Source organism: Trichechus manatus, unplaced genomic scaffold, assembly GCF_000243295.1.
Source record: "Trichechus manatus latirostris isolate Lorelei unplaced genomic scaffold, TriManLat1.0 scaffold00056, whole genome shotgun sequence".
Classification (NCBI taxonomy): Eukaryota; Metazoa; Chordata; class Mammalia; order Sirenia; family Trichechidae; genus Trichechus; species Trichechus manatus.
Window position 1 is genome coordinate 4612086 of NW_004443992.1, and position 15268 is coordinate 4627353.

At 40.0% G+C, this 15268-nt stretch overlaps 1 protein-coding gene across 1 annotated transcript in view; it reads left to right on the forward strand.

Moving 5' to 3' along the window:
* Positions 1 to 10133: 10133 nt before the first annotated feature.
* Positions 10134 to 15268, forward strand: part of COQ10B (coenzyme Q10B) — a 35206-nt gene continuing 30071 nt past the window's right edge. Inside the window, exon 1 of the mRNA XM_004378184.2 lies at positions 10134 to 10313. Coding sequence (XP_004378241.1) covers positions 10198 to 10313 — 116 coding nt within the window. The 5' untranslated portion in view covers positions 10134 to 10197. The remainder of the gene's footprint in view (positions 10314 to 15268) is intronic.

The window sequence follows — 15268 nt, forward strand, 5'->3', positions numbered from 1 at the left end:
CTCTTCATTTGATGTTCTAGGGTTTCAGGATTGTTGATTCTCTGTTTGGCTTAGTTTTTCGGATCTTTGTTGTGGAGGGACGGCGTGGTGTTTCTACCTAGAGTGCCATCTTGCCGGAAGTCTCATTGTTACTCTTCTGGATTTCTGGTTGCTGTCTCTCTCTGGATTCTTGAAGCCCATTAAATTTGTCATTATGGTCTTCTCTAATCTTAAGTTCCTCTGTTGCTTTGTCTGTGTGTTCCTGGGCTTGCTCTGTATTTTGCTTGATCTCCTTCCTGATACCTTGAAGAGTTCTGTGTATTCATCTTTTGTGTTCTGCCTCTGGTCTTAGATGCTATTGTACATGGAATCTGTACCTGCAACTTTGCTCAATCTATGTATTAACTCTAGTAGCTTTCGTGTGGATTATTTAGGATTTTCTATATGTAGTATCATATTGTCTGTGAATAGAGATAGTTTTACCTTTTTTTTTTTTTCCAATATGGATGTCTTCTATTTCTTTTTCTTGCCTAATTTCTCTCACTAGAACTTCCAGTACAATGTTGAATAACGGTGACTATAGGCATCCTTGTTCTTGATCTTAAGGAAAAAGCTTTCAGTCTTTCAATATGTTCACTGTGGGCTTTACAAAAATGCTCTTTATCATGTTGACTAATTTACCTTCTTGCTGCATGTTTTTATCATGAAAGGGTGTTGGATTTTGTCAGATGCCTTTTCTGCATCAATTGAGATGATGATGTAGTTCTTTTCTTTCATTCTATTAATGTAGTGTATAACACTGATCGATTTTCTTATGTTGAACCATCCTGAATTCCTGGGATAAATTACATTTGGTCATGGTGATAAGTCCTACTTGGTCATGGTGAATAATTTTTCTAATATGCTGTTGGATTCAGTTTGTTAGTGTTTTGTTGAGGATTTTTGAATCTATATTCATAAGGGATATTGGTCTATAGTTTTCTTTTCTTGTGGTGTCTTTATCTGGCTTTGTTATTAGGATAATGCTGGCTTCTTAAAGCAAGTGGAGGAAGTATTCTTTCCTTGACTGTTTTTTTTTGAAGAGTTTGAGATGGATTGGTATTAATTCTTCTTTAAATATTCACCAGTGAAGCCATCTGGTCCTGGACTTTTCGTTGTTGGGAGGTTGTTGATTACCGACTCAGTCTCCTCACTTGTTATAGGTCTGTTGAGATTTTCTACTTCCTGTTGAGTCAGTGTAGGTAGTTTGTGTGTTTCTAGGATTTGTCCATTTCATCTAGGTTATCATCAGTTCAATTCACTATGCATATGCATTGATGCCTCAACATGACTATGCCTTGTTATAAAAGACCCGGAACACGGAGGCAGTGGGGCTTCTTGAATCGGCATGAACAGCCATGCACAAAAGAGGATGGTATATCCCTGGGAACAATGGAGGCCATGTGCTGGGACCTCTACCAGATCGCACCTTACAAAGCAATTAATTAGTTTTGTGTGTGGCCTTTCTAGCCATGGTCTTGTAACTCCCACCCAGGTGATTGTGTGATAGGGTAATTGTGGCCAAGGGGATTGGTCAGTTTTGCCTTAAAAGAGAGCCAATTCCAGAGCATTGAGGGGCAGCTCACCACTGCCAAGGAGAGACCCAGCAGCAGAGACCCAGCAACAGGAGAAGGCACGGTGGGCTTTCCGGTCCACAGAGAGAGAAAGCTGAGTGCCTTTGGGCAGAGACTGAGGACCAGGGAGAGGCATGCGTGCGAGCATGGCTGAGAAGAGGCTATCCTGATGAAAGAACTGTATCTTGAGTGTTCCTGAGCCTGAATTATAACTGTTACTTCCCTAATAAACCCTATAATCATGAGTGTGGTCTGTGAGTTCTGTGTCACCATTGTAATGAATAACTGAACCCAGTAGAGAAGTGGAGAGCACTGTGTGAGGGATGGTTGGTGTCAGAATTAGTAAAGATGGCAGAGAGAGGAGGCTTGTCTGGCGTCTGCCTCATGGGAATCAGCCTTGCGCTGTTGATCTTGGTTCTGTTTCCCCCTTGTGGGGTTGGAGGAGGTCTGACACTGCCCCATGCCATTTTTACACACCTGATGTGTCTCTTCGCTTGTATCCTTTCTGGTTATAATAAATGGGTAACTGTAAATATAGGTACTCTCCATGAATTTCTAGGAGCCGTTCCAGAGAATTAATAAATTCACAAGAGGCAGTGAGCCAGTAGGGGCTAGCGAGACCCAGCTTTGGGTGGCTGGTGGTTAGGAGAAAGGCTGCACAGACAGTTGACTGATGAAGGACAGAGTCCCCCTAACTTATAAGGATTGAACTAACTCTGGATCGTTAGGGTCAGAGAAAGTGCCACATGGGTGGCTGGTGATGGGGAATGGAGCAGTGGAGAGGTGAAGTCTGTATCCACTTAAGGTGGAAACTGGATTCATACTGATCCTTTTACCACACAGATGGCAATAAAGGTGGGATTAGCCCACTTTGCCCCTTTCGTGCTGTAGTGTAGTATTGAAATGTGTTGACTTCAGAGTTATATTTATGAGTTGAAGTTGTTTTTGTATCAAAGCCTAATTCAGAAGAGGACGTGGAACAAGAGATATCACTGCTGATGTCAGATAGATCTTGGCTGAAAGCAGAGAATTACTAGAAAGATGTTTACCTGTGTTTTATTGACTATGCAAAGGCATTCAACTGTGTGAATCATAACAAATTATGGATAATGTTGCACAGAATGAGAATTGCAGAACACTTAATCATGCTCATGAGGAACCTGTAAATAGACCAAGAGGCAGTTGTTCGAACAAAACAAGGAGATACTGCATGGTTTAAAATCAGGAAGGGTGTGCATCAGAGTTGTATTCTTTCACCATACTTATTCACTCTGTATGCTGAGCAAATCTGAGAAGTTGGGCTATATGAAGAAGAATGCAGCATCAGGATTGGAGGAACACTCATTAACAACCTGTGTTATACAGATGACACAAACTTGCTTGCTGAAAGTGAAGAGGACTTGAAGCACTTACTGATGAAGATCAAATACTACAACCTTCAGTATGGATCACACCTCAACATAAAGAAAACAGAAATCCTCACATCTGGACCAATAAGCAATATCATGATAAATGGTGAAAATACTGAAGTTGTCAAGGATTTCATTTTACTTGGATCCACAGTCACACTCATGGAAGCAGCACTCAAGAAATCAAACGACATATTGCATTGGGCAAATCTGCTGTAAAAGACCTCTTTAAAGTGTAAAACAAGCAAAGATGTCACTTTGAGAACTGTGTACCTGACCCAAGCCATAGTATTTTTCAGTTGCCTCATATGCATGCCAAAGCTGGACAATGAATAAGGAAGACCGAAGAATTAATACATTTGAATTATGGTGTTGGCAAAGAATATTGAATTTACCATGGACAGCCAGAAGAACAAACAAATCTATCTTGGCAGAAGTACAGCCAGAATGCTCCTTAGATGGTGAGACTTCATCTCCTGTACTTTGGACATATTGTCAGGAGGGATCAGTCCCTGGAGAAGGCCATCATGCTTGGTAGAGGGTCAACGAAAAAGAGGAAGACCCTCGACGAGATGGCTTCACATAGTTGCTGCAACAGTGGGCTCAAACATAGCAATGACTGTGAGGATGGCACAGGACTGGGCAATGTTTCATTCTGCTGTACATAGGGTCACTATGAGTCAGAACTGACTTGATGGCACCTACAACAACAACAATGTATTATGACCATTGAAAGACTAATGCATTTAAAATTCAGTATCAAATCGTTAGGAAACTAATGAGATTATTCTTGATTTTAGCTGGACTTTTGTTTTAATGCACTACCACTAGCCTTTCCACAGGAGAAAGATGTGGCAGTCTGCTCCTGAAAGATTTACAGCCTTGGAAAGTCTACGGGAAGGTTCTGCCGTGTCCTGTAGGGTCACTATGAGTCAAAACCGACTTGACCGCAACAGGTTTGGTTTTTTGGTTTTATAAGCATTATGGCACTATTAATTTGGCACCAGGTCTCAGTGGCAACAACGTAAGTTAACTTTAGTAGAAACTGGTATCAAAGAAAACTTAAAGGGGCAGGAGTGGGTGTAAATAGTTATATTTTTAAAATAAGGTGTATTTGATTATTAACCTTGCAGACTTCTCAGAGCTTTAACCATGTTAATCACCAAAGAAGGTTTTAGGAGGTAGGCAGTGTTTCCTATCTTTATTTGATCACTGAACACTCCGTGTTCCCAATGCTGACTGTTCTTTTCATTAACAGTTATAAGGAATTTTTTGTAATTACTGGTTTCATTGTCTTTCTTGCTACGATGTACCTTCGATGACGGCAAGGACAGAGTCTGTTTTGTACCTATCAACGTCTGACAAAGTGCTTGAATGAATAATGAGTGGGTGAAAAGGAGAATAAACACCCCTCCAAAACAAATGTCTTGTTACAAGGTTTGGGAATCTATGTACTATATCTATAACTGCTAAAAATAAATAATCTTTTTAATTATAACATATGACATACTCTTTTAATCCTTAAGTACCTAAACAATTCCAAAAACAAATTACAGAGTAATGACGAAAATCTAAACATTAATATATATGTCATTAGACCACTGTAGATTCTTATTTACCCAGAGTGATAGACTTTAATCATTTCACCAAAGGCAAAGATTGTCTCTCATATTGCTTTGGAGGTGTTTCAAATATAGTATTTCTGGACTGTTACCTAATAAAAAATTAGATAACACATATACTCAAAATTGCCAACATTTTGAGTATATGTGTTATCTAATTTTTTTATACCAGAGATTCTTAAAGACAGCTTAAAACGGTGGGTGCTGACAAAAATTACATACTATAAGACCACAAATTACTCCAAAAAGGAAAGGCTTCAAGGATAAAGGTGCTAATAGGAGTAAGTAAGAGGTTTTCTAATAGTATTAGACTTTAATAAACGACAAAAGATGAAAGGAGGCCTACATAAAAAAAAAATAAAAAGTGGCACAAACCTATATAAGAATTGTATAACAAAGGCTAAACTCTCAAAGGAGCTGAGACTTATGATTAAAAGCTAAGGAAAATAAAAGGGCTTTTGTTTGGAGCAAGACTAATGAAAGATGCAGTCTGTTGCTTGAGGTAGATGTTTCAATATAACAGAAGACAAAGTAAACACCCAAATTCCTATCTGTTTCTTCTCCGTTAAGACAATCTAGAAACTGAAAGAGAAAAAGGAAAAAAAGTGTGAGTAAGGGGAACTGGGCTTAAACAAGGTGAGGTGACATAAGAGAGTAACTAACAACTGTAACTGAGGGCTGATGTTCTGGCCTAAACCAATCATATCACAGGTGCCAAGAGAACTTGCTAACATAACAAAAGCACTTTGGAGGTCAAGGTTAAGAATTTCGGAAAACAGATAAATTATAGAAACTAGGGAGAAGCAAATGCTGCCTGGATTTTTCAGAAATGATTAGAGGTGTGGAGTTTCAAGAATCTATTGATTGATATGTTTGATGGTGATTAGTGGCAAAATCTGGAACCATGGAACAAATGGCTTATGAACACATAGAAAAGCAACGATCACACAGAATCTGAATGGTTCCCCTAAGTTATGCCAAATGACTGCATTTTCTTTTCTGATATGGTCACTAGATTGGCTAATCAGGGAAATACTGTATATCTGGATGAACAGGGTATGGTAAATCTGGATTTCAGCAAAGCTACTTAGAGTATTTAGATATTTTGAAGAGAAGATGGAGAAATAAAGACCAAAAGGATGGACTAAAATTAACAAAAGGAAATAGGGTTAAAGGTAAACCCTGCATTTAGTTTTCAGAAAGATGACTGTAAATACAAAAATGGGGAAACCTGACTGACAGCGATTAATGTAAAACTATATTGGAATTTAATTGAATGCAAATTAATCATCCATCAAGATGATTAATGTAGAGAGGCTAATGCAGAGCTATGCTGCATTATCAAAAAACAGGCTATTCAGGAGGAAGTCAAGTCTCAATTTCAAACCACATCTAGAACAGTCCCACTCGAAGACCACATCTAGAATGCTGTATTTAATACAGGGCATTGAATTTTAAGAGCAATCTCAACAAAATATAGTAGTTGTGGAGGGTGGCAAGATCTGAAAGATCTGAAACCTACATGATATGCAAACTGACTAAAGCGTTTCACACTAAAAGAGAAAACTTAAGAGACTAGAGACCATATGTCTGAAATTTTTGTAATTGAAAATTTCTCAGTTTTTGGATTATTTTTCTTAATAGAAAAGAAACTATATTTCACCCATTGTCTTCATATACTATAGAAATATCACATAAATCCCAGTATTTCAACTGCTTTAGGTGTTACAGTCCAGTGCAGTGAGAAAGACACATAGAGACAACTATAATACAATGTGATTTGAGTGGCTAGACAGATACATTTCTGGTTTTTTTTAGGAGGACAGCAAAGAAACATCAAAGCATACTATATTTCTATCACTATCTCTATATTCTCACTCCTAGGGTGGGATTTCCTGGATGGGGTGACACCCGGTCAGATTTATACGATGAGAAGGAGTTAGGTGGGTGAAAAAAGAGTAGAGGAGACAAGGATGGGAACAGGAAGGAGGATCCTCTAAGAAGAGAGGACAGTGTAGGCAACAAACAGCATGGTGTTTGGAGGGGTTATAGAAGCAGTTCTGTGTGCCTGGATGCCAGCATGGCAGGGAGAAGCAAAAGGGGACTTCCAGGATAGGACAGTTCGTTGGTATATAACCAGGAAGAATCTTTCTTGATGAAATCTGAGTCCCTGAAATAAGTTTCTGGATCTGGAAAGCTGAGAACAGCCCCTAAACTATGTTGTCACCCTTTGTGGTCCTGCCTGGGATGGTCAATTATATCCTCTTTCTCTTGCTCAGAGTTCTAGTTTTGATTCTCTCAAATGGAGCTGTTTTAATAGAGTTGTAATATTATTACAAGGTTGCTGTTACATCTTCCAATAAGTCAGCTTAAAAGAGCATTTTGATTCAAAGTCAGAAGACATATGAGTTTGCATGCTGGCACTGCTGCTTTCTAGTTTGTGCAAGTTACTTAACATCCCTAAACTTTGTTCCCAGGGTCTTGGTAAATGTATGCAGAATTGAATCAAAAAGGCCTCATCACACTACCTCAGAGGCACCAATATTGGCCCGCTAGTGCTTCCTCCTCAGATCTAAATCCCAGCTCTAAGGGGCTTAGGGCGGAAGGGTGTCTCCTCTTCCATTCCTAGACATTAGCACCAGCCAGGCAGTGCCCTTCCCTCAGAGATCTGGGTTCCAGCATTGCAGGACCCCTCCATCAAGTTTCTAAGTTCTAATAACCCCAACTTCATCCTTTTGTTCCCCCAGCCCTAGAGTTAACATAGCAGACTTGACTGCTGTCCTTTGAAAAGCCTGCTTGCAAGACTGGCCCTTGGCTGTCATCTGGGAACTTGGATTTTTGGAGGATTCCCACCATTCCCAGAACATCTAAGAGTGGCTCACTGTGCCTAAACTGTTTATGCAAACAATATGGTTTAGGCTGAACATCTTGTTTCCTTCTGGGAATCTGGTATTTGGGTATGGGGTAGGCAGAGGAAGCCTACATGATCAGCCCCTAATAAAAACCCTGGGCACTGAATCGCTAATGAACTTTCCTGGTTGGCAATATTTCACACATATTGTCTCAAATCTTTGCTGGGAAAATTAAATATGTTCTGTGTGACTCCATGAATCCACTGGGAGAGGACCCACATGCCTTTTTTCTTTGCTGATTTTACTTAGTATCTTTTCATTGTATAATTCATAACCATGAATACAACTATATGCTGAGTTCTGTGAGTCCTCTTAGCAAATCATTGAATCTAGAGGTGGTGTTGGGGGTACAGGGTAGTACCTGCTTCTTGTAGTTACTACTGCTTTCTCATTTGTGTTCCCTTTTTGCCTCCTTAGTTCCCCAACACCTGTTTAACAACATCCCTATATTAAATTATCTGCTTAAAATAACTGGTCTAATTTGTTTTCCTGGGATTGGTCCCCGACCAACATAGCCAGTCAGTAAGGGCAGTTAATACTAGTTAATGTCTAGTTAATACTCTTTGTTATTGTGCTTTTTATCAGAAACTAGTATCTGTAATAGCACTACTCTTGTAACTTAGTTCCGGATTAATTCAGTCAAGGAAGGCGTTCTTCTAACCAAACATTTCACAAAGATAATCCCTATAAAAAATTATTCAGCATGCTGGAAAGATTGCTCCTATTTATCAAAAAGTTCCCATTAATGAGATTAACTTTAAAAACAATTTATTTCAGGAAAAAAATGTGATATTTAGGTGAAGGCCTTATTCTATGGTTAAAATTCATACTATATTTGTTTTGACTGTGGTGTTGATTAAAAACAGTATTACCACTGAAAGTATAGCCATCTCTATTTACCTTTCTGGTTCTCTGTATTCAGGGTTCTAAAGCGTGAGCAAAAGGTAAAAACAAAGTGTGATTCTAAGTGGAAGCCAAACAGGAAGATTTCATTTGGAAAGATCACATGAAAGCAGAAGAAATAAAAAGAGATTCAAATATATATATTTAAAATATTTTATTACAGAAGTTTTCAAATATTCTAAAAAATTAGATATAATACTATTATGAACTTCTCATGTACCCATCATCCAATTTCAATAGTTATCAACATATGATCTATTGTTTCATCCACTCTAGTCCCCCATCCCCACTGGATTATTTTAAAGCAAATCACAGACATCATATTTCACCTGTAAATACTTTAACATGAATCTGAGAGACTCTTTTAAACAACCTAAGTAAAACTATAAATCTTAACAATAATTCCAAAATCATCTAATATCCAGTCATTTTTCAAATTTTCCCATCTTATATATGTCTTTTTATATTTGGTTTGTTCCAAATAAGGTCTTTTAAATCTACAGCAGTTTTCACTTCCTCATTTTTTTGCTTGACAATTATTTGTTGAAGAAACTGGGCTATGGGTCCTATAGAATTTCCCATATTCTGGATTTGGCACATTGTATTCCCTCAGTGTCATTTAACATGTTCTTCTACCCTTTGTATTTCCATAAACAAAATTATAATGACTTACAGGCTTCTAATGCCTTATAGTTAATGTTAGCCTCACAAAAGTAGACATATTTCTAAGTTCATATTATGAGTGCTTATACATGTTTACTTTGAAAGCGTAATAGTGACTTACACCTTAGGTGATCTGAGAGCATCAGAGAAACATACAGAACAATATTTGATGACTATAATTTATCTACAACCTTTTTACTTCTCACAACCTTATAAAGTATGTAGTGTTACTACCTTCACTTCACAGATGAGGAAACTACGGCGTATAAAGGTTAACTAAGGACCTGGGAACAATGGAAGGAAAAAGAAGTCTGAACTTGATGACTGACTGGTTTCTGAAATGGATGAATCAAACCAAAGTTGTCTGGTTTGTATAGAATAGAAGGAACCCAAACCATACATGAATACTAATTTAAATATTGGCCATGTGGAAAGAAGGCAGGTGGAACCACTGTTGTCTTCGAAAACGGAGTCCCTTACCCAGCGACGTGACCTTATATTCTCCTCACCACAACCCCCTGGGGTAACCATGGCAGGTATTAGACAATCATTAACGAGTAAGTCTCTGACCGCTGGGCCTTGCAGCCAGGAGCGACGGAACGTCCGACTCGGTACTCACCGGTTTGGACAGTTACATAATTAACACCCAGAACCCCGGCTTCCTCAAGGACTGAGGTTACTAGCCGGGCCTCGCGACCGGAAGCAGCGCCGAGTAGAACCCCAGCCGTTGACGAATCCCGGGTAGAGCTTCAGCGCCACAGGTGGGGTTAACCGGCAACGTCAGTATTGCGTAATACGCGGACGCGCGCAACAGGAACTAGGGCCCGTCAGGTCGCCCGAGAGGGGTGTGTCCTCGCAGACTTGCGCCCCCTATGATTGGCCGGTAGGATGACGAAGGCGTTTACAGACAGTCGTAAGGCAGTCGGAGCGCGCGTCAGCGATGCGCAGTGAGGGAGGGAAGAGGGGCGTGACTGGAAGCTCACGGGGCACGCCGATTGGCTGGAAGGCGTCGGAGCCGGACGGACAAGACCGACTTAAGGAGGGAGGATCCGCCGGCCTGGTCCGGGAGGTGTCGACCGGCTTCAGTGAGACGATTATGGCAGCTCGGACTGGTCAAGGGGCCCTGAGGAAGGTGGTCTCGGGATGCCGTCTAAAGTCGGCGGCAGCGGCTGGAGCCCCGGCTCCGGCGCAGAGTTCTGCGCGGAACGTCAGGTAATAAACAACGGGGACTTCGCGGCGAGGGTAGTTTCCGTCGGGCTTGCTGAGTGGGGAAACCAAGGGGCTTTGGAGTGAAGCTGAGCTTGATCTGGTGCGTTTCCACGTCTCTAGAGGGGCCTCCGTTTGTGTTCCTGGCTCCCTGCCTCATATGAAGCGGTGAATCATCGGCGAAGCGACTTTGGAAGCAGCTGATGTAGCAGCTCTTCCGGTCTCCACCCGACTGCCTGTTGCTGCTGCTGTTGTAAAGTTTTAATTTTGCGAGGAGGGGTTGTCGGCCGCGGGGTGTATGGGAGTTTGTCGCTTGGCGGTGAGCCGCCGTCTGTTCCTCTTGTGTGCCAGACGGTCAGATGTGCTTTCCATTTTCTCGGTAGAGTTCTTTGCCCCTGCCATTTGGTGCTTGGAAAACTGAATGTAGCCGATCTAGGAAACCTGGACTTTTTTCACTCCAGTGTAATGGAGAGGTCCTGTAACCTTGAACCGAAGTCGGCCTTCGATTTTTCCTGCTCGGTTCCTTTTAGGGAGTGGGGATGGGAATGAAGGTTGAGCAAGAAGGATTATCAGTATTTCCATCACTTAGTTTATTTTTCCTACTGACATTGCAATAACTTATTCTCTAAAATTACTTAAAGTTAGTGTTTAAAATAAATTCTGATGTAAACAGTACGAGGTGGGGGAAAACAGCACAAATCTGGTTGAGCCCCAGGATATTTACGTTCAATGAGGAATTGTAAAAAGTACCGACAACCCAGTTAATCCCGATTCTTTTTAGACGAATAGTGGTTGAAAACTGAAATAAAACCATTTCGTATAATTTATGCGTGCTTCAGGAAATAACCTCAAAAAAGAAGTTCTAGGCAGAACATAATCCCCTCATCCTTTAAATCTTATAGAATGTTGGCTTGAAAATAAACAAAGATGTTACTTTTGAAAGAAAAATACAATTGTCTAGTGATGAAATTAAGGCTTAAACTTCAAGATAAATATATTGTGTATCATAATGATGAAGGAGGGAGTATATGAGTTGCAAGTCTGAATATTAATATTCTGGCCTTTGTTATAATAGAGAATTTGAGAGAGTTCTTTTGAAATATTAATGACCAAAAAAGCTATCTTCCATCTCGCACAGTACTCTTTTTATGGCTTAATTGTATATATGACTGTATGCCTGTTTATATTGCAGTCAAAGACATATTATTCTTGATAGTGTATGAAAATAGATGTGCTGTTTAGGGCATTGTAACCATAGTGCACAAACTGATCAGGAAAGTTATTAGCTTGCTTTAAACACATATACTTCACTTAGAATTATAATTAGGTTGTATAAGAGTTTCATTTGGGGAGCTGTAGAGAAGGTAACACATGAACCTGATACAGAATTCAAAAGCACATAAAACCTACCTAAGATAAGCTACCTTTTCTGAAAACTGAGTTATTAGAAAATTATTAATAGTTGTGCACAGTTATCTGCCACATAGTTGGCTTTTAGCTATAGATAACAAGGTATCTGTAGAGTTCAACACGTGGGGAAAAATAGATAAAGCTGTTATTTCAGTTAAAGATACCAAAAGAATGTCTTAGAAGGAAAACGGGTAATCTAGGTATTTTGTACACCAATTTGATTGTATAATCAAGCTGGCTAATACAGATCCTAAATTGTATTTTTGTGCTTCTCTTTTAAGGGGGAAGCTAAATTAACTACCTAATTATTTCCACTCTTCTGCTTCATTTAGCAGCATAACTGGTTCACTTTCATAAGTGTAATCTCACTTTTAAGTAAACTCTATAGATTTACTTAAAACAAGTCCATGAGAGCCAAAGTACAACCTTGAGTATATCTCACCTGAATTCAGAGACCATCTCAAGAATAGATTTCCTACTCTGAACACTAATGACCCAAGACCAGGCGAGTTGTGGAATGACATCAAGGACATCATACATAAAGAAAGCAAAAGGTGATTTAAAAAGACAAGAAAGAAAGAAAAGACCAAAAGGGATGTCAAAAGACACTCTGAAACTTGCTCTTGAATGTAGAGTAGCTAAAGCGAATGGGAGAAATGAAGACGTAAAAGAGTAGAACTGAAGATTTCAAAGGGGCAGCTCAGGAGGACAAAGTAAAGTATTATAATGATGTGTAGAGACACCTGGAGTTAGTAAACCAAAAGGGAGAAGCACGCTCAACATTTGTCAGGCCAAAAGAACTGAAGAAAAATTCAAGCCTCGAGTTGTAATATTGAAGAATTCTATGGGAAAAATATTAAACGACGCAGGAACATCAAAAGAAGATGGAAGGAATACATCAAATCACTGTACCAAAAAGAATTGGTCAATGATCAGCCATTTCAGGAGGTAGCATATGATCAAGAAGCAATGATGTTGAAAGAAGAAGTTCAAGCTGCACTAAAGGCATTGGCGAAAAGCAAGGATCCAGGAATTGACAATACCAATTGAGATGTTTCAACAAATGGATGCAATGCAGGAAGTGCTCACTCGTCCATACAAAAAACTTTGTAAGACAGCTGCCTGGCCAACCGACTAGAAGAGATACATATTTGTGCCCATTGCAAAGAAAGGTGATCCAACAAAATATGGACATTATCGAACAATATTATTAATATCACATGCAAGTGAAATTTTGCTGAAGATAATTCAAAACCAGTTGCAGCAGTACATTGACAGGGAATTGCCAGAAATTCAAGCTTGATTCAGAAGAGGACATGGAATGAGGGATGCCATTGTTGATGTCAGATATATCGTGGCTGAAAGCAGAGAATTACCAGAAAGATGTTTACCTGTGTTTTATTGATGTAAAGACATTCAACTATGTGGATCGTAACAAATTTTGGAAGAATAACAAACATTATGAAGAATGGGAATTCCAGAACATTTAATTGTGCTCGTGAGGAACCTGTACATAGACCAAGAGGCAGTTGTTTGAATACCACTGTATGATTACATCAGGAAAGGTGTGTGTTCGGATTGTATCCTTTCACCATACTTATTCAATCTGTATGCTGAGCAAATAATTCGAGAAGCTGCACTATATGAAGAAAAACACAGCATCAAGACTGGTGGAAGGCTCATTAACAGCCTGTATTATGCAGATGTAACAGCCTTCCTTGCTGAAAGTAAAGAGGACTTGAAGCACTTACTGACGAAGATCAAAGACCACACCTTTAGTATGGATTATATCTCAACATAAAGACAACAGAAATCCTCACAACTGGACCAATAAGCAGCATCATGGTAAATGGTGAAAATAATGAAGTTGTCAAGAATTTCATTTTAACAGTTCTAATCTCCATAATTTACAAGAAAATCCAATACCTCTACAACAAAAAGACAAATAATCCTATTAAAAAATGGGCAAAGGAAATGAACAGACACTTCACCAAAGAAGACATTCAAGTGGCCGATAGACACATGAGGAAATGCTCACAATCCCTAGCCGTTAGAGAAATGCAATTTAAAACCACAATGAGATACCATCTCACCCCGGCATTATTGGCTTGAATCAAAAACACTGGAAATAACAAATGTTGGAGGGACTGCGGGGAGATCGGAACTCTTATGCACTGCTGGTGGGAATGCAAAATGATACAGCCATTTTGGAAAATGATACGGTGCTTCCTTAGAAAGCTAGAAATAGAAATACCATACGATCCAGCAATCCCACTCCTAGGAATATATGCTAGAGAAATAAGAGTCACCACTCGAATAGACATATGCACACCTATGTTCATGGCAGCATTGTTCACAATAGCAAAAAGATGGAAACAACCTGGATGCCCATCAACAAATGAAAGGATAAACAAACTGTGGGTACATACAGACAGTGGAGTACTATGCAACGAGAAGGAACAACGATGAATCTGTGAAGCATCTCATAACATGGATGAAACTGTAGGACATTATGGTGACTGAAATAAGTCAATCACAAAAGGACAAATATTATATGAGACCTCTATTGTAAAAACCCGTGAAAAAGATTACACACAAAAAGTAACAATCTTTGTTGGTTATGAGGGATGGGAGGGGCGGAGGGGAAATACTAAATAGGCAATAGGTAAGTGGTATCCTTGGTAAAGGGTGAGTCAGTACACAATACTGGGGAAACCAGCACAACTTGTACAAGGAAAGGTCATGGAAACTCCATAGACACTTCAAAACTCACTGAGGGACTGAATTGCTGGGCAGACGGCTGTGGGGACCATGGTCCCGGGAAACATCTAGCTCAACTGGCATAACATAGTTTATAAAGACAATGTTCTACATTCTACCTTGGTGAGTAGTGTCTGGGGTCTTAAAAGCCTGTGAGCAGCCATCTAAGGTACTCCACTGGTCTTACCCCTTCAGGAGTAAGGGAGAATGGAGAGAACAGGATACAAGGAAAAGATTAGTCCAAGGGACTAATGGACCACAGCTACCAAGGCCTCCACCAGACTCAGTCCAGTCCAGCTAGATGGTGCCCGGCTACCACCACTGACTGCTGTGACCGGGATCACAGCAGAGGGTTCTGGACAGAGCTGGAGAAGGATGTAGAACAAAATTCTAACACACACAAAAAAGACCAGATTTACTGGCCTGACAGAGACTGGAGAAACGCCAAGAGTATGGCCCTTGGACACCCTTTTAGCTCAGTGGTGAAGTCACTTCTGAGGTTCACCGTTCAGCCAGGGATTGGATAGCCCATAAAACAAAACAGGACTAATGAGGCACAGCAGTCCAGGGACAATGACTAGAAGGCAGAAGGGGACAGGAAAGCTGGTGATAGGGAACCCAAGGTTGAGTAAGGGCAGTGTTGATGTGTAATGGGATTGTTAACCGTTGTCATAGGGCAACGTGTACTAACTGTTAATGAGAAACTATTTTGTTCTGTAAACCTTCATCTAAAGTGAGAATAGCAGCACAATTGGAAGAGCGTAGTTGATGTCACTGAACTGTGCATGTAG